General features: G+C 33.5%; 2 protein-coding genes across 4 annotated transcripts; one reads left to right on the forward strand and one right to left on the reverse strand.

Moving 5' to 3' along the window:
• Positions 1-524: 524 nt before the first annotated feature.
• Positions 525-10,305, reverse strand: LOC107951561 (O-fucosyltransferase 9). 3 transcript variants are annotated; one of them, XM_041090564.1, is made up of 11 exons: positions 9,854-10,235; positions 9,676-9,769; positions 9,048-9,120; positions 8,345-8,421; positions 7,815-7,903; positions 6,212-6,409; positions 5,111-5,315; positions 4,835-5,002; positions 4,381-4,548; positions 4,059-4,249; positions 525-898 (listed from the first exon to the last, which is right to left on the reverse strand). In XM_041090564.1, exons 1-11 carry the CDS (start codon positions 10,069-10,071, stop codon positions 736-738), a joined length of 1,644 nt encoding a protein of 547 aa, XP_040946498.1. In that variant the 5' UTR covers positions 10,072-10,235; the 3' UTR covers positions 525-735. The 3 variants fall into 3 exon arrangements, with proteins under 3 accessions (XP_040946498.1, XP_016742135.2, XP_040946502.1); XM_016886646.2 differs by having other exon boundaries at positions 9,676-10,305; XM_041090568.1 differs by lacking the exon at positions 6,212-6,409 and having other exon boundaries at positions 9,676-10,238.
• A 5,463-nt stretch (positions 10,306-15,768) lies between these two features.
• On the forward strand, positions 15,769-17,868 carry LOC107951562 (uncharacterized). Its single transcript, XM_016886647.2, has 2 exons — positions 15,769-15,996; positions 16,226-17,868. Exons 1-2 carry the CDS (start codon positions 15,956-15,958, stop codon positions 16,794-16,796), a joined length of 612 nt encoding a protein of 203 aa, XP_016742136.1. The 5' UTR covers positions 15,769-15,955; the 3' UTR covers positions 16,797-17,868.
• Positions 17,869-21,532: the final 3,664 nt, after the last annotated feature.

The following is a 21,532-nucleotide window of genomic DNA, read 5'->3' on the forward strand; positions in this document are numbered from 1 at the left end:
AAACGCTTCTAACTCTACCAACAGGTGAGGTACCTTTTCTGACTTTGATCTTTGCTCGATCCACTTATATCCCCTTGTTTAAGATATAATGTCTCAGCACAATTCCTCCTCCTACATTTGACATGAAAATATTCCATTAATCATCAAATTTATCTCCTTAGGTTGTATTTAAGACACTAAAACGAAAATAAATGGGACTTGTGGATTTAAAAATTTTTACCAAATAATGTCTTAAAATATATAATTAGGTTGTATTTAAGACACTAAAACGAAAATAAATGGGACTTGTGGATTTAAAAATTTTTACCAAATAATGTCTTAAAATATATAATTATTATAATATTTTTATTTTAAAAGTTATTTATAAACTTACTTTTTTTTAATAGAGATCAAGAAAGCAAAGGAGGGATGCTACAGCTGTGGTTGCCAAAAGCACATGATTCTGATATGATCTAATCCCCAACCCTAAGACCCTAGTTGGCTGGAAGTTGCCCAAAATTAGTAGAGCAGCTCGTAAAAGCATGTTACCAAAACCACCAATAAACTATGATGGATCATATATTTATATCATATACAACAATAAAGTTTACAGCGTGCTAAATTAATCATTATGAACAATTCAATCTTGAAAGAATACCTGAAAGAATCTATAATCTAATCAAAAACTAAAGAATTAAACCCTACATCTCAACCGCATGACAATACACCATAAAATTACAGGGAGACTGTCTGTACTCAAAAACTCAAACTGCTTTCATTTGCTGCTGCCTCTGTTTGTTTACACATGCAATCTGGCATGGGAAATGTATAGACTGAACCGCTGGGTTTCTTCAGTTCACCTCCCTTCACATCACTGTGCCGCAGCATGTCTTTCATCTGCCGTCTGAAGGTTTCCCACCTATCAAACACACACCAGCAACATAACAGTAATATTTCTAGTATCAAATGCACTTCACAGAAAATATTATTACAATATATCATAATTTTGAAGTATGCCCTTTGAACAGGGTTGGTAACAAATTAATAAAATATTTAATTTTCTATTTTGAGAATATACTGAATCAAAGAAAGAAGTCATAAAAGTCGTACTCATTCCAACCAACACACTTGATAAACAGACTAGGATTTTGCATATGATGCTTACATCCAACAAGTTAAAGAAGGAAAGAAGAGATAAGAGGCCATGCTCGAAAATGCAAAATCAAATATCAACTATGAACAACTCGTGTGAAACAAAAAATAATAACATAAACTCCAACAATACCACTTGTTTCAACTATAGCACCTTGTGAGTTCTATACTTTACATGATAAAAATACAAAATACCCTTAATTGTGAAGGAATAAGATGATTTCATTGGATGAAACTAAAGGAGTAACCATGCTCTAGAAACAAAAACGCAATCTCATGGTGTCACATGGAAAGAGTCGAACCACATGGAGTGTAAATAGAATTTACCCAAAGCAATAATTAAACTGATCATTCAAGTAGTAGAACCCAACCAAACATCACAACTAGAAAATCTAGAACATAAAAAATTGCAGATAGGGTAATGCCCAAAAGATAATAGAGAAAATAAATAGTAAGAGGTTCCAATTTTAGAAAGAGGAGCATATTGAAAATTCAAAGCCTTACTAAGTTGGATAAAAGATAAAACAAGAAGACCCATTCTTTTTTCTGCCAGTGATAGTTTGTTCTTTGCATAGGTCCCAACAATCAACAGTGATGCACTGGCAAATCACTTTTAGGATATACATTATTTGAGATGAACAGTTATAGCGGCAGTACAAGATCACTCAACTTTTAAGTTGGCTATAATACGGTTTTGGCAGTGGGGTGATGAATAATAAAAAAAAAATATTTGAATCATCTCATATCGACTGCCAAGCTAAGAAGGGTGGTGGTAAGGATGAGACTTCTCCAGCTACTATTTGAATCCTAAAAGTAACAAAATTTCAAAGTTGTTTGTTCTTATTAGATAATTGATCCTCCCAATGTTCAGTGGCTGCACAAGGCAAGCTATTTCCAATTTGATGAAAAGCAAGATACAAAATAAAAAGTTAAAAGGACACTATTCGAGATGGGTCAGTTACAGCAGGAGTCCTAGATCACTCAATTTTCAAATCAGCTATAACATGCGAAGACCGTAATTGCATTATCAGATGACTTTGGTAGTGGAGTCATGGTTATAGAGATTTGAATCAAGTGGTATTGACTGCCTAGCTAAGAAGAATGCCATCATGAATGACTTTTGTAGCTACAAGAATCCTAAATGTAACAAAATTTCAAAGTCGTTCGTTATCCCCAACCCCTTCTCCCAAGTCCTACTGCTCTTTTGTAAGATTGGTCACACACATTTTGCTACATATGCAAAGGTCTTCAATTACTGCCAACCAGCATAGAGGTAGTGAGTGAAAAAGAATCCTAATAAGGTTTATTTTTCTCACCACTAGAAGCTGCAATGTCTTGACTATTGCTGTCAGTGAACTTGTCATGCACATACCACTAGGCATGCTCTTTATCAGGCACTTTTCAGTTAAAGCAGCACATTGAATGGATGGAAAGATGTAGACAAATATTGGCAGCAAAGCCAAACTGAAGTAACTTTACTAATGCTTGAATGAAAATAAGGAAATCAGTCCTGATCAAAAAACAAAATGCCAGCAATCAAAGACCATTTGTCTTGGCTTCCTATTAAGAGTTTAAGAGGAACTAATGTTAACTTAAAGTGCATTTGGAAGAGGAATTTGAAGATTCTTTAAAAGAAAGCATATTCAAATGCACTAATTCAAAAATCCAATGTAATTGTATTGTGTGGATAAATATTTCTTTGAAAGAAATTTGACTACTAAAATTTGATGGGATCCAAAATAATTAAGAAAAAAAAAAGAAAATGACATTTGAGATAAGAAAAAGAAAAAGAAATCCAAAAAATTGCAATATTAGCACAATTGTAAAAAAATGTATAAATATTATTAAGAAATATATATACACGCATAATAACTAAAAAATGTCTTTTTACGGAGATTTAATGGAGTTCTGAAAACCCACTAGCGTTAAAAGAATTCAACTAGAAGTCAAACCATAGGACCTCGATTGTTCAACCAATTTGACCAGTTGAACTGATCAATAAGTTTTTTTAAAATGATATTAAATAATTAAATTTAATATTAAATATCATATTCTTAATGAAAATATGCAATTAACAGAATGGTATGGTATTGAATATAGAATTAATAAGTTAAAGGTTTAAATCTCATAGCTTACAAATTTTAGGGAAAAAAATTAGAAAGAGCAAAAACCATCATGTTATACAGGCAGAACCAACTTTTTGCAGGTTCAAGAGACGCCATATTTTATTCATAGCACCAAACAGGGCAAGTCTCTGGTTTTTGCTCCAACCAACCAATCCAATCTGGGTCGTTCATGACAGAAAACCACCTTTCTGTGGAGTTTCAAGTGGCAATTTTACGTGCTCAATTTCCATCTAGAAATTTCTCCTAAAATCCCCCCAACAATACTTTTAAAGATCCTAGTTGAAGTGATTTCCTTTATACCCCATCCAAACTTTCAAGGAATATGGTCTGGCAAGGTCAACTTGTAATTACTGGAATCTATTATGTAAATAAATGGCCTCATCTGATCAAACAGAATTTAACAATCTCTTGATTGGTTGCAAGTAGATGGAGTGTTTGAAGTTAAGAGCAATGGAGAAACAGGCATTAAAGACCAACGATTGGGAACCATTAGGAAACAATGATAACTTGTATAAAAGTTGCAAGTGGGACTGCTTTTGATTTGTTGCATATGGAAGCTTTGCATTAGCCAAATGCTTGCTTCCAGCCCCAACTGACTTAATAACACTAGAGTAGTGTTACTTCAAACTCAACTGACCTAGAGCATGTGGAAGCTTAATAACAATCAGTTTGACAACAGAACAAGCCAAACCTCCCAACAAGACAAAATGGAATTTAATGAAAGCAAAATCAACTTTTTAAAATAACTAATCTGACCAAAAAGTACAAACAGGAATGAAATGGATTTGAAGCGCAATTTACCTGATATGAGGGCTATCAAATAGCAGCGCTAATTTCCTTTTATCAGGCTTAATTGTTTTTGCATGTCCTCCAAATAAATAGCGACGATGACCCATTAAGAAGTGGGGGAAATTTCCACCTTGTGTTGTGACAAATACTTCACTATGAAGGCAAACGGTGTAGTCAAGTGCTGCCAACCTAGATGAGTGGCCCTACATTATGAACTAGAATGTTAAAGAATTGAATCATTTCTAGTTTTCTTCTTCCTCCTTTGAAGCAATTATAATTAGATATTGCTCTGTCTGACTTAACAAAGCAGCCCAACAGGTCAAAAGCTTAATACCTTGAATGGAGCAAGCTCTTCTGGAGTAGTCAATGTATTCTTTGTTTCTAAAAGCGGAAACATCTGTTTAAGGGGAGCCATGTATTTTTCTGCTTTGTAAATATTTCCTGCTGCGACAAACACTGATGTATTGTTATTGAAACCCATGCCTCTAAGCATCAGTCCCACCTAAAGAAGCAAGTAAATAGATTAATAAATCAGTTAACAGAAATGACAGTTGCGTACCCTGAAACACCAATATCTTAACATTTAAATACTGAACAAGGAGAATCACCAAATAAGATTGCAGTACCATCAAATATACACTCCAGTATGCAACATTAGCTTTCCAGAATTAATATGTTGTACAGTAAAAAAAAAAAAAGAAACATTCAAGAATGACTTGACTGAAAACACTGGGTAACATGTGCTAAAGTTAACCACACAAACGAGAAAAAAAGTTATAGTTGGATACCTCCAAAGGAGTTAAAGGGCATTTTCCATCCATACGATTTGCACCTGGCCTTATAACTCTGCCCCTTCGCCTAAATTTTCCTCTCCAACTTCTTTCTCTAGCAATATCCATTTCACGTTTCTCCTCTTCCCCACCATCATATTCACAGCAGGAAAATGCAACCATATCCTTCCCAAAGAAAACATTTATCTTTCAGAACTAGAGCACAATTTGGCTAAAAGTTAAATTCATGAATCAAAAAATCATCCACCAAAGCACAAGAAACAAGAAGAACACCGTTTCAAACCGAAGATGCACTGAAACATATTTCCCTCCAGAATGGGAGCTATTCATGACCATCCTCTCAACCATTTTATCAGCAAGTGTCCTTATAGGTTCTGCAAACCTCAGTGCTTGAAAATTGGATAAGCACCTAACCCCTTGTACATTAGAAGGAACAGAATATGCCAACCTGTTAGAGAAGGGTGCAATACGAACAGCCCTGAAAGATGAAATCATATAGCAGTAAGCTTATTGCATATGATTTGTTGCAAACATGTCAACAAAGCCTTTTCCCTGTTATTGGAAATGGAACACGTGGAAGCGTAGATGAAATAGAAGTAAAGAGAACAATATATATACATATATATAAAATATTCACAGCTCTCACTGGACATAACTCAAGAATCGTAAAATGTAGAGGTGCCTACTACTAGTAAATGTAAGACTTCAAACAATCCAAAAGAATAAAATGCTTCCAACTTCCAAAGATAAATCAGAAATATACAGCATGAATTAAATAAGATTATGTTCCAACTATCACAAGGCATGTTTAATGAATTAAACTAAATGGAAGAACTATGATCAATAACTGCTTTTGCTTTGACAATATGATCGATGAAAGAACACCATGTACATTCTACAGATGAAATTAGTGTCATGTGCTGAACAGATAATAGCAAGGCAAACTGTCGTTCAAGGTTTTTTGGTTACAGTAAGAGTATTCTGCTGTAATTTCAACATGTGATTTGTTTTAGCACTCCCCAACTATTATTTAGACATTCAACTTTACTAAATCTTTCTTTACTTGGATACATTTGAAATTTTGCTGAAATGCAGTTAGCTCCCCCAAAAGGAAAGAGGGAAAGAACTCTCATAACTGCTCCAAACGAATTTACACATAAACCTTAGTTTTTACAGTCTTTACATTGTTCTCACTCATCATCATTCTTTCAATATTAGTGTTTCTTCTAAATGTGATTGTACTTCACTTCCATAAGACCATTCAAGTTTCTGTCCATCCCGAAGAACATTAATGTTAGTTTGATTTTCTCACAATTTTTTTTTCTACAGGGAAAGGCAAATATGGTACACAATAAATAAAAGTAAAATGCATACCCCATTGCCTCTAGCTTTGGAAGAACCTTCTGGATATAATGGGCTGCGCTTGACCAACCTTTTACTCTCAAATTAACAATGTTACTAATATTATTGTCAAATCTCTGAAGTACATCTTCAGGAAGCTCTCTGACCACATTCACATGATTTCTAAGTGCATGTATAAAAAATTCTTCATCAAATATATCTCCAAACTTGCTGCCATGAATTGAAAAACAAGAAGGGAATTAATGATTTGTAGCATCTTAACGAAAAAGGTGAAAACTGAAAAAAACCTAATTGTGATGGAAGCAGTAATTCAAATATAAAACAATCATTTCTGTTTTAAAAGGTGGTCTCAAGTTTCATGCAAGGTGACCTCGTTTCTCCTTGAGGTCTAAAAAAGGGCAAATTAAAAATGATGCCCTCTATTAAGCCAAATCCATATACACTTATACTTCTCTAAAGGCAGTTGATCAATTAAAAGTGCTTAAAATAATAACTGTTGTTTCCAATGCAATCGGCAAGTCTGTTGCGGTTTCTAGACAATTAGCAGTTCTTGCCATTAAAAGCCATCTTTTACAAGGATTAAATATCATCTTATGGATTTGCATTATTATCATTAACAATTTTATCTCAACTGAGATCAAAATATTCATTTGTATAGTTTATTTATAATATTTTATTTTCAAATTTAAAATAAGTAATGAAATAAGTATAACTTTGCATTTAGGCTTACAAATGTACTATCAAAAGTAAAAACACTATGACTATACCTTAGAGGCTGACCTTCTAAAATTCATTCCATGACTAATGTCTACAACTCTGCTGCCAAATCCTTCGTCTTTCATTTTGATTTGAATGGTATACTATCATAACATAACAGAAAGAGCAATTTTGGGATGGGTGGGCAGAGAAGGCGAGAGCAATGCCATCAATAAAATCCCTATTCAAGTATCTTCTTCTAACAGGAATCAACAGGACCAAGAAGACTAAAGATCTAAAGCCAGTGAAATTGCTTATGGCTGATCAGCAAAAGCATTATGGAAACCCAAAGACCCTAGAACTGTAAAGCGATTTGTATACTTAGAAGGCAGAAAAAAAAAAGGGGAAAAATAAGAGGAACATGGTGACAAAATTATCCTCAATTTTATTCTTTTATCTTGCTACTTTGCAAGTATAATAGCCCCAAGAATTGTGAATATTATACGGTAGCAATCATACCATTCTACATCCACCTGAAGCCACAAATGACAAAGACCCATGCATTAAAGAGGATGCCTAATGGTTGCTACACCTAGAGTAATCCATGTTCTGCCAATTGAGCAGTCAATTGCAGGAGCACAACCCAAGTAGCCTGAGAGACAAAGGATGACAACTCCAAGGCAATAGGCTAGATTGCTAAATAGAAAATTAGCTAGTAAACACAAAAAAGTAACTTGAATTCCATAAAAACCAGAATACAAAGATGCTAAAAGAAATCTATGACATATTAGTGACTATAATGAAATAACATGATTGAAAAATCGTTCCTTCTATGCAAAGAGAATGGTAGCCAAAATTCATTTCAAACCTAAATTCAGTGAGAATGTGAATTATAAAAAGAAAATGGTGATTATATTACCTGGAATCTCGCCAAACACTGTTCAAATGAAAGATTGGAATGACAAGAGTTGCATTCAGAAGCCACGCCACCACCACTGCATCACATATCTGTATTAAAAGAATGAAGCAGCGATCAAATAAAAGTGCCATTATCTTCTATAATTAACAAGCTATTACTACAGTGATATATAACAAAGGAAAAAACAGCTAAATATTTTCATGCAAGCATGAAGACAACAATACTCCAGAATCTGCATGATATTTCAAGGAAATCTCCATACACATTTTAACAGCATTTTTTGGGAACAAATGGTCCATCCTATGCCATCAACATTCAACATATTTGCAAGCAATAGAGTAAAAGGTTTTAGTCAGAAGAAAACCATATAACAGGGTGCACATTATGACACCTCTAACATCAAAAAGGGAGCATGAAGGAAAACAGGGGAACTAAAGACCAATGTTCACATGAGCAAGCAAGCATTCTGCTGTAGCTTTTGTTTGTTTGAGATTTAATATGCACTAAAATCATCAAGAATTAAGACATACCGATAGGCGTTGTTGATTCAAGCCACCATTTGCTTCAATTATAAGGAAACCATTAGACTTCGGCAATTCTGAGAAACCTTGAAATCACAAAAAGCAGCAGTTAACTCCTAATATATACAAGAGGCCCAGGAGACGGCTAAACAGAATCAGTGATATTATCAACCTATGACAGTTAATACCTTGGGATAACATAGGTGGTGTTTTTATTATTTGTTAGATTTGAATAAAGGTGCGACCACCAAAAACTTTAGTACCATTTAAATTTTCCAAAAGATAATATAGATGTCTGTCTCCTAGAGACTGCAAGCAAAGCATTCCTTTCTTTTCTCTTTGGTTCGGTGCAAGCAAAGCGTTTAAGATGCCCCAAAAATTGTACATAAACATGAAATATGAGCCCTCTGATAGGAATTCTAAATTACCATATTCTGTTACTCAAACTCAATGGTGAATGTTAAGTATGCATCAAACAAGGTATGCTCAATTTTTTCTACATTTTTTTGATACATTTAGAGGATCATAGCCCCATAATCAAATCAAAATATGTTCAGACAGTTGAAATTAATATAGACCATATTTACAAGAACAACATGAATTATTTGCATAGAACTAGCTTACTAAAATTTGAAAAGAAAGCAAATAAAGATCATCAAGAAAGATCCTTAACTGATTAATATAATTGTTAAAATCATATAAGAACTAAGACCTGTTTTAGAAATAATGGAGTTGACACACGGCTTCCAACCTTGATGCATTTTCAGATTCCATGCTGTCATCAACTGCATGATTTTCAATTTAGTATTCCATTAGCCAAACTTTCTCATTAATATGAACATTAAAAAGACCTCCAAATGAAGACAGGGTAAAAGATCTTTGTCCTCTTGCAAGTGCCATTTTCTTAAGGCTATTCCACTCTCCAATTGACCCTTGCGTGAGAATTTAGAGTGACTCAATAGGTTGCTCAGAGTTTAATCCTCTTTCTAAGCCAAAGGCTTTGATCATAGCTTCTCAATCAACACAGAAATTCTCTGTGCAAGTAAAGATGCCCTTGACATGGCAGCTAAAGCCAATTTATAAATTTAATTTTGGCATCCACCGACCCTATGTCATTTAACCACTCCCGTATTTAATATTAGAAATCATAAAAGTTACAATTTCTTCTAAAAATTCTACAATCTCCCCTCGAAGCTTAATAAAAAATGTATGTAGAATATCCATTAGCTCGAAGAGCCAATTTATATAGGTATTTCTACAAAAATTAATTTTACCAACTTAGAGTTCTCAAAATAGAATACAACGAAGATACAAGTAGAAGCAAATATATATATATATACCGCATTGTGAGTGGCATTGCTCTCAGCCTCCATATGCGGCCAAAGCTTCTGAAAAAGCTGAGGACTGCGGTAAACCGAGCCGGGGGGCGAACGCCTGTGAACAACAACAACCGCATTTTTCAAGCTTACAACATCGAAACCTAACAATCCCATGTACAATAACATTCCTGATATATACAATAACGGCGCAAACAACAGCACCCCTTTCCTTCGAAAAACAGTCGATATCAACACGAACACTATCTTATTGGCCGCACTCTGCTTCCCGCCACGTCCGACTCCCCCGCCACCCCCAGCGAAATTCTTGTAACGTCCATGGCGGAACCGCGGCGAGGAAGGTGGGGATGGTGAAACCGAACGGTTACTGCCGGTGCCGAGGCGGCTTAGGCCGTGCATTTGAGATCGGGTTTTTAAAGAATTTTAATGAAGAAAAAGAAACCCTAAAATTGAGTAAAGATCTGGCGGCAAGCTTAACTGCTTAATTCTTCAGTAGGAAAATTATACTTTTTTTCCAAAAAAAAAAAAGGAAGGTCGGTGATGAGAAAAAAGGAAAATATAAATAATCAATATATATATTGAAAGATAAATAATATATATTTTAGATTTAGATGAGGCTTTTGGGCGTAAATGAAGCTATCAACTAAAACACGTAGAGTCCACTCGCCATCAACTAAACCGCTGACTGCCAAAGGAAGGGAAACTTACACTTTAGTGTCATAATTTAAAATAAATTAAGGAATTGTGTTATATTGAAACGAGTGCAAAAGTATAGTATTCTTTTCTTTCGAAAATAAATCTATATTTATATTTTTGAAATCATATTTATTTTTTTATTTCGAATAATATTATATCCAATATTTGAACTTAATTTTTTTAAATATAATATATTTTATTATTATATTTTATAATTATTTATAATATTTATATTTAAATTTAATAATTAGTTTTATGGCTATTTATTATGTGGGATGAAAAAAAGTACCATCTTTGTAAAAGATTTATCTACTATGAAGATTTATCTAAAAATTATATATTTATTTTTTGAATGAATGATAGATTTTTATATGGAAAATAGTAGTTTTTTTAAGTTGAAGTAATTTTTAAAAGATTTATTTTTAAAGAACTATATATTTATCATTTGTAAAGGTGTTTTCTTAAGTAGCGGAAAGTTATTTTATTTAATTATTTTATATAAAAATTTCAAAAAATATAATAATGCATAGAATGCATAAGCTAATAGTATTTATCAACATAATTGTTTCTTAAAATGAAATAAAACGTAATATAAATTTAATCATAACATAAAAAATTAATAATATATAATAGTAGTATATAAAATATATGTTTTGTTATGAAGTTTGAAAATATTATATTAAAAGTGTCAATAATTAAAATAAATTGAAGAAATTTGGATTTGAAATATTATATTAAAAATGATAATAAATAGATATCTCAAAGTATTATGAAAAACAATTATAATTAACAATAACAAAAGGAATTTTATTTAAAAATAATAAAAATAAAATTAATTTTTTAAAAAAATATTATAAATTATAACATACATGTGATAATTAAGTTATGTTTAAAGTAAATTATCTAATAGAATTTAAAAAGGTAAGAGTAAAAAAGTAACTTATCCATGTGAAAATAAATACTTAAATTGAGGAGTAGAGGTGTGCATGGGCCGGGCTACCCGGTCCGGCTCGAAGGCCCGCCCAAAATGTGGGAGGATTTGGACAAAAATATAGGCTCGAAAAATGGGTTTGGACAAAAAAATAAGGCCCTTTTAAAAAATGGGTCGGGCCTCAAGTAAGGTATTTTTAGCTCGGCCCGGCCCAGCCCGAATTCACTGAAGGACAAAAAAATTTGCATATTTTTTTTTATTTTTGAATGTTATTTTCTTGTTGTTTTCTCCATATTTTGCTACCATTTTACTATTATGTTGCTATTATTTTGTTGTTATTGTTTGGATATTGTATAAAATTTATTTTATTGTTAATTTTCTTATTATTTTAAAGGCATTTGTTAATTTTTTTATTATTTTAGAAGCATTTGCTTCTTAAGTTGCATTTATCTTAGTGTTATTTAAGTCTACATATTTTTCAAAATTTATTTTCAATTTGTTGGGTAATATTTATTTTGATATTTTTGATGTATTATATATATTTAAAAAAATAATATAAAAAATCAATACGGACGGGCCGGGCCGGCCTAGGTTTTAGTATTTTTATCCAGATCTGGCTTGAGCAAAATTTTAGGCCCATTTATTGGGCCCGGCCCAACCCGAGCCTAATAAATGGGCATGATTTTTTAATTGAGTCAGACCCGAACCCGGCCCGACCCGACCCATGAACACCTCTATTGAGGAGTGTGTGTCAAAAAATTTTAAAGTAAACACACTTGTTTATTTAAAAAAGTTTGTAATATAATATAAATATATATGTGATTTGTTGCTTTATTTAAAAAATAATTTATAATTTTTTTACTTAAATTGATATACAATTAACTTATGAGACGAACTTAATTAGAAATTTTATAACTGTACTAAATTATACGTCATGTCCGCAAGATGGTAAAAAGAATTATATAAAAATTATGAAAAGTCAACAATATTTTGATTGAATGGACAGAATTGAAATTTTGGAAATATTAATGTCTTAAGTCTCATTATCTTTTTTTTTCTAGATTTATTATTAGTTGAATTGTTTTTATAAATTTTATATAAAAATACAAGAATATAAAAATACACTAATAATATTATTTCTTTTAAAAGATAATTATTTAGATAAAATTTAAGAATGATTATCCAATCTTTTATATATATATATATGATGTTGTGATATAATAAAACATTTCTAACAATTTGTCATTTGTCATTCTACAAAATTGGCATATGTAATTATCAATTAATAAAAAAATTTAATTGAGGATTTAGAATCAATTAATTTAAAAGTACAAAATCTCCATTATGCATTAACTATCTAAAAAAATTATGGAAATTATATTTTAAAACGTATTAAAAAAATAAATTAATTTCACATATTAAATATATTTTATTGTCCTCCTGGAAATTTAAAAGATAAACTTTTTTATGGCTGTCGATTCCACCAATATAAACCTACACCTAGTCTGCAAATTAAAGCAGTATAGGGAGTAGGATCGATCCCACAGAGACTGAAATTACTGAAAATTGTTTGTTTCTTGACTAGATTAGTGTCTGGGCAATTGTCGTGCCCGCGACGTTTGAATAAAATATGAAACCTGAAATAAACACAAGAAAACGTAAAAAGTAAAAAGTAAAAGATGAAATAAAAATAAATAACGAAATAATTTAAAGGAAAATCAATAAAACTTAGCTCAGCCTTAAGCACGGGTTTTCCCGTCTTTGACCCGTTCCTCAAAATTAGTTATAGCTAGTTATAACTAACCCTTACTGATCGAACAGCCTACGAAACGTTTGTGATTTAAAACTCCGGCAGTTTTGCGTTCTAGAAGAGTCTAGCTCGAACCAATGCCTTCAAACGTTTGGGACATTTAAATCCGGTTACTACTTCCCTTGACGGAACCAAACAGCAATCCCCACTTGGCACGCCGATGTGTTTACGGAAGACCAATTAGACAATCGATCCTTTCGGAATTCCAACTGTACGTCTAGCCACACTAACTCAAACGACGTCTTTTTTGACTTAATGTTGTCTAGACTTTGTGAGTTAACGAAGTCATACTCTTAATCCGGAGAAATAATAAATATCGAAATTTGGGAGTTAAACAGCTCGGGTTCGTAACTCACGGGTTTTTTGATGGGATTAACACCGACTTAAAACTGAAAGAGGTTTAGTGCGGCATGAATTTAATTATGCTTGAAGAGTATGGAAATAATAAAAATTATATGAAAAAGGTAATGGAAATGGATAGGAAAAATATTTGCAAAGAGAATTAGACAAATTTTATAAAAAGAAGACAAAATAATCTAATGCTCAATTGAATTAAGAAAAAGAAAACAAGGTGGATGATGGAATTCTAAAATGAAATAGGAATGTAAAGACAATTGATTAATGGATGATTTCCTAAGAACTAAAACACCCTATTTATATAGATAGGGTTTACTAAAAATAACTTAAGAAAATTAATATAGAATTTAAAATAATAATAATTAAAAATAAATAAAATTAAAATAAACTTAAAATAGAATTTCCTATTTTTGGCTTTTTACAAAGTCAAATTTATAACTAATCCTTGGCTTGCTCCATCTTTTCGCTTTGGCCCATTCCACTAATTAAATCATAAAAATACTTAATTAGCAGGGTTCAGTTCATCAATAAACCAAATTAAGCACAAAAAATATGCAATTTGACATATTTATCACTTTTCATATAATTGTATACTATTCATATTAAATATATTTTTCGTCATCAACCTTACAATCAAAATTTTATGAAAGTAAAAAGTATTAAAGCTTATGACTGATTGGAGATGATTGAGAACACTAGAGGTGATAACCAATAGAAACACTAAAAAAAGTCTAGATTCAACTCTAACACCAGGAATGTCTTGGAGAGACAAAGTTTTGGGCCAAGGGACTTTCAGATCTAGTTGTGATGAAGACTTTGAGTTTATAGAAGGAGATGTCACGAAGTCTAATGTTAATGGAATTTGGACAATCAACTTATCTGAAAGGGTTCAACAAAATCTCGTTAGAGATATGGCGACCACAGTGGTGGTTAAGTTATTGGGTCGGAACCTATCATATACTCTATTGCAAAATAGGATCCACACCTTTTGGAAACCCTCGCAACAATTCCATCTCATGGATGTGAACAATTCCATCTCATGGATGTGGAGAATGGATACTTCCTGGTTAAATTTCAAAGCCGAGATGATTACGAGAAAGTTCTTACCTAGGGGCCATGATCGTGCTCGGGCAGTATCTCACAGTCCAATCGTGGACTTCGGAATTTAATCCCTTTCAGGCTTTTCCCAGCAGTACTATGGTTTGGGTTCGGTTACCTGATCTACCCGACTATCTTTACAAATAGCGTGTTCTTGAGGAAATAGAGGGATTAATAGGTAAGGTCATTAAACTTGATTTTCAGACGAACAAGGGCTCAAGGGGGAAATTTGCTGGAAAACCTCTAACTCTCAGATCCAAGTTAATGGCATGGTTCAGAGGATTGAATTCGAATCACTTCTGTTAGTGTGTTTTTTGTGTGGCAGGTTCTGACACTTGCAAAACCTTTGCCTTGGCTCTGGCTTAGCGAACAACACGGTAGTGGGTTTAGTTTTGACAGCGGGAACCCCATCGGAAAATGACAAGGCGGTGGAGCCGGTTGATGCCTTTGGGCCATGGATGCTGGTCGAACAAAAATCCAGGTGCAATTTAAGGAATCGTCAAATCATTGATAAGGTAACTGGGGAATGTGCCTTGAATTCACTGGAAATTGAAACATCAGAAAATGGCGCAGCGGCGGTTAATTTGTTGGGAGTAAATTTTCAAAAAGGAGTTTTCTTAAAGGAGAAGGGACAAGGAGCACCACTTAGGGCTAATAAAAATTTTGAGTTAGTGACGAAAATGATAAACATTTTTAGTGTTTTGGGGAAGCTTAATTCGGCTAAGCCAGGGACATCAAATGGGGATGTTAATGTGGTGGACTTTGGGCCTAGATCAAATAATATGGACATACTAAATGGACCACCAATGGAAGATCCAAATTCGTGGGTTTTGGAAATTGCAAAAATCGAAAGTTCAAATTTATTTAGGCTTGGACAACAAGGCTGAGGAGATGGGGGCTTGGAGAATAAGGGTAACTTGGATAATTCCTTGGCTTTGGTGAAGGGAGTTGGTACGAAGCAAATGCAGAATTTGGGGGTTTCGAATATTAATGATGATTTCACCATGTTGGGTGTTAATTCTCATTTTAATCCAACTTCCAATGATCCAGTGGAGGCAGTGGTGAAACTTAACAGTGAGGTCCTCGACCCTAGGAGATATTCAGCTGTTATTTTCAAGGAGAATAAGGTACCCAAAATTATCAGTTCCAATGAAGATGCTGATTTGATTGGGAGGTATAAAGGAATTTTGATTTCAAAAGGGAAGGATCAAGGGCTAAGGGTGGATCTGTCTGTAGTGGCGGCGTTATCAACAAAATCATTTTGAACCATGGGGGATGTTTTAAAAACTCTAGTAATGCGAGGGTTCCATTATCAGATTCTATGAACTCCATGGCCAAACTCATTTGCTCGCAGATTGACATTGAGATTGAGAAGGGAAATTTGAACCGTGATGGGAAAAGCCGTGAAGAAGGCTATTTACCAGTATTTGCGGTTAGTTTTCTAACTTTCTTTATTTTTATTAATATATGAGTTTATCTATTTTTTCTTGGAACTTTTAAGGGTGTGTTAGTAACAAGTTTCCGTGGATTTTTCATGAGTATAATCAGGAGTATAAATCGGATATTATTGGTCTTTTAGAAATAATAGTTAATAGTGGAAAAGTTGACTTGTGTTTTTGATAGTTCCTCAACGACCTATTTTTGTTCTTTTTTGTTTACAGTAGCCCTAATTGTCGTAAACGGAGGTGTCTTTGGGATGCTTTAAAGGCGAATTTTTTGGGTAATGGCTATCATTGGATGGTAGTTGGAGATTTTAACGCACTTTTAGCCTCCAGTGAAAAGAAGGGTGGGCGAGTTAGTGGAAAAAGATATTCTTATTTTGGGAACTTTGTAGATTCGACAGGGGTTCATGATTTTGGATTCAAATGTGCTCCATTCACGTGTTGTAGAAGTGGAGTCTATGAACGACTTGACAGAGCTATCGAAAATTATGTGTGGCTTGTGTCTTTCCCAAATTATTTTGTGACTCACCTCTCCAGACTCATAGCTGATCACAGGCCTTTGGTCTTGACTCTTCAACCTATGCTTCATTCTGTTATGGGATCACCTTTTCGTTTTCTGGCAAGATGGATTGAACACTGGAAATTTTTTTACTTTGTTAAGAAGAATGGGAACTTTAATGGCTCGATGTTCAATACAGTGGCAAACTTTACGAATCAACTAAAAGAGTGGAACAAACAGGTATATGGTCACATTGGGTTTCGAAAAAAAAAGGCTGCTTCAAAAGCTTAACTGTATTCAATGGGAAATAGATTGTTCCTAGTCAAATTCTCTACTTCAGTTGGATTTAGAAGTTAAGGAGGAGCTGGAACAGGTTTTGTGCCATAAAGAACTTCTTTGGAAATAGAAGGCGATATGTGATTGGCTCTCTTTGGGTGACTGAAATACTAATTTTTTCACAGGCGCACTCTTGGAAGAAGAAAGCAGAATTGAATTACGACTTCGAAAACTGAGGTAGAGGTATGGATCTTTGATAAGGAAGGCTTGCAACATGAGGCAATTTGCTTCTTCAAGAATCTATATAGTGAAAATCTGTGACCGATAAGGGGACTTTCTACTAGTTCATTCCTACAGCTTGAGGATAGCGAGGTCTAATTTTTAAGTAAGCCTATCTCTAATGAGGAGATAAAGTCTGCTTTGTTTGATTTGGGGCCTCTAAAGGATCCGGGAAGTGATGGATTCCATGATCTTTTCTTTCAGAGCCAATGGGATCATCTTGGGGGCTCAGTTTGTGGATTGGTCAAAAGTATTTTTGCAGGGGAAAAATGACCCAGAGCTAAACAACACTTTAATTGTTCTTATTCCCAATGTTCCGAATCATAATGTTTTTTTCAGTTTCAACCTATCAGTTAGTGTTCGGTTCTTTATAAGTTGGTGATGAAGATTATTGCCAACTAGTTTAAGTTGGTCTTCCCAAGAATTATTGGCCAAGAGCAGAGTGGTTTTATTGCAGGAAGAAGCACTATCGACAATATTATTATTGCTCAGGAATTGTTTCACTCCATGAGAATTAAGCAAAAGTCTAGTAATTGGTTTGCAATCAAGATTGATTTCAAGAAGGCATATGATCGTGTGTGATAGAAGTTTATTGAAGCATCCTTTCAAGTTGTAGGTATTCCAAATTTTTTAAATAATGTTTTTATGTCTGCTATCAAAACTTCCATTATGTAGATTCTGTGGAACGAAACACCATCCTGGAAGTTTCGACTGACTAGAGGGGTACATCTTTCTTTTGTGCATAGAATGGCTCAGTCATTGTATCCACTGAAGTGTCAATTCTGGGTGTTGGAGACCTATTCGTTTATCTCGATCAGCTCCTCTCCTCTCTCACCTTTTTTACAAATGATTTGATTTTGTTTGGCCAAGTAAAAAAAAAAAGTCAAGCCACAATCATGAAGAGAATATTAAATAGTCTTTGTGATTATCTTGGGCACAAAATTAATGCTACTAAAACTAATATCTACTTTTTTGATGGTGTAAGTGAGGCTCTAGGAGGTAGAGTAGGTAGTTTTATTGGTTTTTAGAAGTTCAAAATCTTGGGAACTATTTGGGCGTACCTTTGTTTTATGAAATAGTAACAAATAACACTTTGTGGTTTGTTGTGGACAAGGTTCAAAGCAAATTACAGAGTTGGGATACAAGGTCGTTGTCTTTAGCGTTAGGGTCACTCTAGCTCAATTGGTTTTATTGGTGATTACTAGTTATTTCATGCAATCAATGATGATACCCAAAAGTCTTTGTGAGGAAATTGAATGTATGGTGCGTTAATTTGTTTTGGGGATCTTCGAGTAGTGGTAGAAAAGTGGCTTTAGTTAGTTGAAAAGACGTATGTCAGCCTAAAGATCATGGAGGTCACAGTTTTTGAAAGCTTCAGGACCATTACACGTCTTTTATGTTAAAGCTAGGTTACAAACTTATAGCAGATTCTAAAACTCTTTGGGCCCAGGTTCTCTAAGCTAAATATGGAGTTGCAAAAGGTTTGCCCAAATCCCTAACGCACAGAAGGAGTTCGTTCTTGTGGAGAGCCCTCAGTAAAGTTTAGCCACTTATTCGAGAGAATCTGCTTTGGTCAATGGGAGATGGGAAAAGTATCATATGTTGGCATGATCCATGGGTACCATGTGTGAGGCCTTTTGTCAATATAATTCTTGATCATACAAACCTTGATTTGGAATGGGTTTTGAATGATATGGTTCTATGTAATGGCAAGTTGGAATATGGATCTATTTTGACTCTGATTGTCTAAGGTGATAGTTCGTAAGATTACAAGGGTCTCCCCACCATATCCGGTAGTAGGAATTGATAGAATTATCTGTGAAGGCACTTCGACAAGCTCATTTTTTGTTAAAAACATCTATGGGAAACTTCGAAAAATGTCTTAGAAACCAAAGGAAGAGGTGTGGCGGATTCCTTAAAAGTTTCAAGGACCTCAAGGGGTTAGATTTTTCATTTGGCTTACGTTCAAGCAGAGGTTACTAACTAACGTAGAGAGAGTTCATCGAGGTCTCGGGCACAATTCAATGTGTGGGGTTTGTGGGCATATCTCGGAAGATGTGTTGCATGCTATTAAGGACAATACTACAGCGCCAAACATTTGGAATCTTTTAATCCCTTATGATTGGCATAACATATTTTACTCTGACAATCTATAATATTGGCTCACCTTAAACTTACAAAACTGTCAAAATTTTCGTTTTGGTAAGGTTAATTGGCAATGCTTATTTGGGGTTATTATTTGGCATATTTGGAATAATCGTAATCTCTTCATATTCCAGGGTCTTTTTTGGAGTAATGATTATTATGTTAAGGTTTCTTATAGCTGGGCCAAACATTTTGCTTTATTTGGTAGGGCCTTAACATGTTCGACTCAGATTTCGACTCATTGCACACATTTGGTTGAGAGTTGGGCCTGTTTGAATACTAATGGTTCTGTAAGATATGGGAATGATTTTGCAGTTGCAGAGGGAATCATGAGAAACTGAAATGGAAAGTGGATTATTGGTTTTAATATATTATTGGGGAGCTATTCAATGTCGGAGGTTGGACTTTGAGGCATCTTGGATGGTTTAAGCATATTTGTTGATCAGGGCTATGACCACGTGTTAATCCAGACCAATAGCCTTGAGGTAGCTAAGGTTATTCAAAAGAGACTTACGAGAGGATCTAATTCATCCTTGATAAGGAGGATTCTTTAGTTGTCACAGTTTAAACGTTGGAGTATTTCTCATATTTCTAGAGGGGACAATCAGGATACTGATAATCTGGTCAAGCTGGCACATTGGGGAAGCCATGGATTGCGAATTTTTGAAGTATTCCCGTTTGAGGGATTGAGCTAGCTTATATCATCTGTACTTATTTTATTTTTTCACTATCACCAAAAAAAATTATGAAAAGTAACAAATAAATTACTTACAAATTATCTAATCTCATTTAAATTTGAAAAAATTAATAATAAATAATTACAATAATTACAAATATATATTTTCAATGAAACTAATTTTTAGTTTTAAAAAATTGTAAATTCTTCTTGTAAATTTTCTTTATTAATTATGAAACAATTATGTTTTAATATTCTAAACGAGAAAAGTAATTTATACCATGTATTTATATTTTAAAATACAATAAAATTAAGAAAGAAATTATTGAACAATGATGATTGATAATTATTTGATTTAACTACTTTTTTAAAAAATTGATTTAACTTTATATTGTTATGTTTGAATTTCATAATAATTTTATTATTTATTTTTAAAATATAGATAAAGAAATAATTCAATATAATTATTACTAAATATAATAAATTATTTCATCGCATAGACAAATTATTAAATTCTAAAACTTTAATTAACATGTCGGTTGAGTCTTAACTCAATCGTATGAGCATTGTTGTTGTTAGAGTTGTGACGCAAATTCTTATTAAAATAAAATACAGGCTGCACAAAAAGAATCCTTATAGAAGCTTACTTCATCTGTTTGATATTAATTTGAATAAGGTGTTTCAACCTAACTAGATTACTTCTATTAGATGTTGATTAGAATAAGATTTTCTAAACCTATAAATAGATGCAGTCTTTACTCCTTATAATTATTCGAATTCGACATAGTAAATTTTCTTCTCCTTTGCCCGTGATTTTTTTCCCAAAAGGGTTTTTACGTAAAATCTGTGTGTTATATTTTTCTTTATTTTCTTTGTGATACATTGTTATTATCGACATTATATTTTCACAAATTGGTATTAGAGCTTTCTGGGTTGCTTATCTCTATCACGGTAATGGCGTCACTAAAGTATGAAATTTCACTGTTGGATCGCAACACCAAATTCGCGTTGTTGCAGATAAAGATGCAAACAGTTCTTGCGTAGATAGATTTGGAATGTGCCCTGTTGGAGATAGATAAGATGCCTTCGACATTGACAGATGAAGAGAAAAAACATAAAGATCGAAAGGCCTTGAAGCAATTACATTTTCATTTGTCTAACGAAATTTTAAAGACCGCTGCTGCATTATGGGCAAAACTAAAGCAGCTATGCATGTCAAAGACCCTGACGAGTTACATATGAAGTAGCGTCTTTATGCTCATCATTTAGAAAAACATCGTCTGTGCACGAACACTTAACTGTGTTTAAGAAAATTATCTCGAACCTAGAAGCCATGAAGGTTCAGTTTGATAAATAAGATTTAGGGTTGATTCTACTTTGTTCGTTGCCCCCGTCCTATACAACCTTTAGATACACGATTTTGTATAGTCGCAAATCTCTCACAATTGATGAGGTCTATGATTCTTTAACCTCATATGACAAGATAGAGCATCTTGTGATTAAATCCAACTTTTAGGGAGAGGATCTTATTGTTCATGGAAGACAAGAATGAAATACTAATGATGATTGTGAAAGGACATAGAAACGTAATCCTCGTAGTAAATCTAAGGGTAGATCGAGATCTTCAATTAGAGGTAAAACCTGAAATTTT

The sequence above is a fragment of the Gossypium hirsutum genome, chromosome A02, assembly GCF_007990345.1.
Source record: "Gossypium hirsutum isolate 1008001.06 chromosome A02, Gossypium_hirsutum_v2.1, whole genome shotgun sequence".
Taxonomy (NCBI): Eukaryota; Viridiplantae; Streptophyta; class Magnoliopsida; order Malvales; family Malvaceae; genus Gossypium; species Gossypium hirsutum.

Bases quoted from the DNA above. Each gene is read 5' to 3' on its own strand.
- LOC107951561 (XM_016886646.2), bottom strand. From the start codon at position 10,071: ATGCACGGCCTAAGCCGCCTCGGCACCGGCAGTAACCGTTCGGTTTCA. The intron at 8,422-9,047 runs GTCTTAGTTCTT...TGTGATTTCAAG, and splicing joins CTCCATTATTTCTAAAACAG to GTTTCTCAGAATTGCCGAAG. The intron at 5,316-6,211 runs GTATGCATTTTA...TTCATCTTTCAG, and splicing joins CCAAAGCTAGAGGCAATGGG to GGCTGTTCGTATTGCACCCT.
- LOC107951562 (XM_016886647.2), top strand. From the start codon at position 15,956: ATGGGAAAAGCCGTGAAGAAGGCTATTTACCAGTATTTGCG. The intron at 15,997-16,225 runs GTTAGTTTTCTA...TTTTGTTTACAG, and splicing joins GCTATTTACCAGTATTTGCG to TAGCCCTAATTGTCGTAAAC.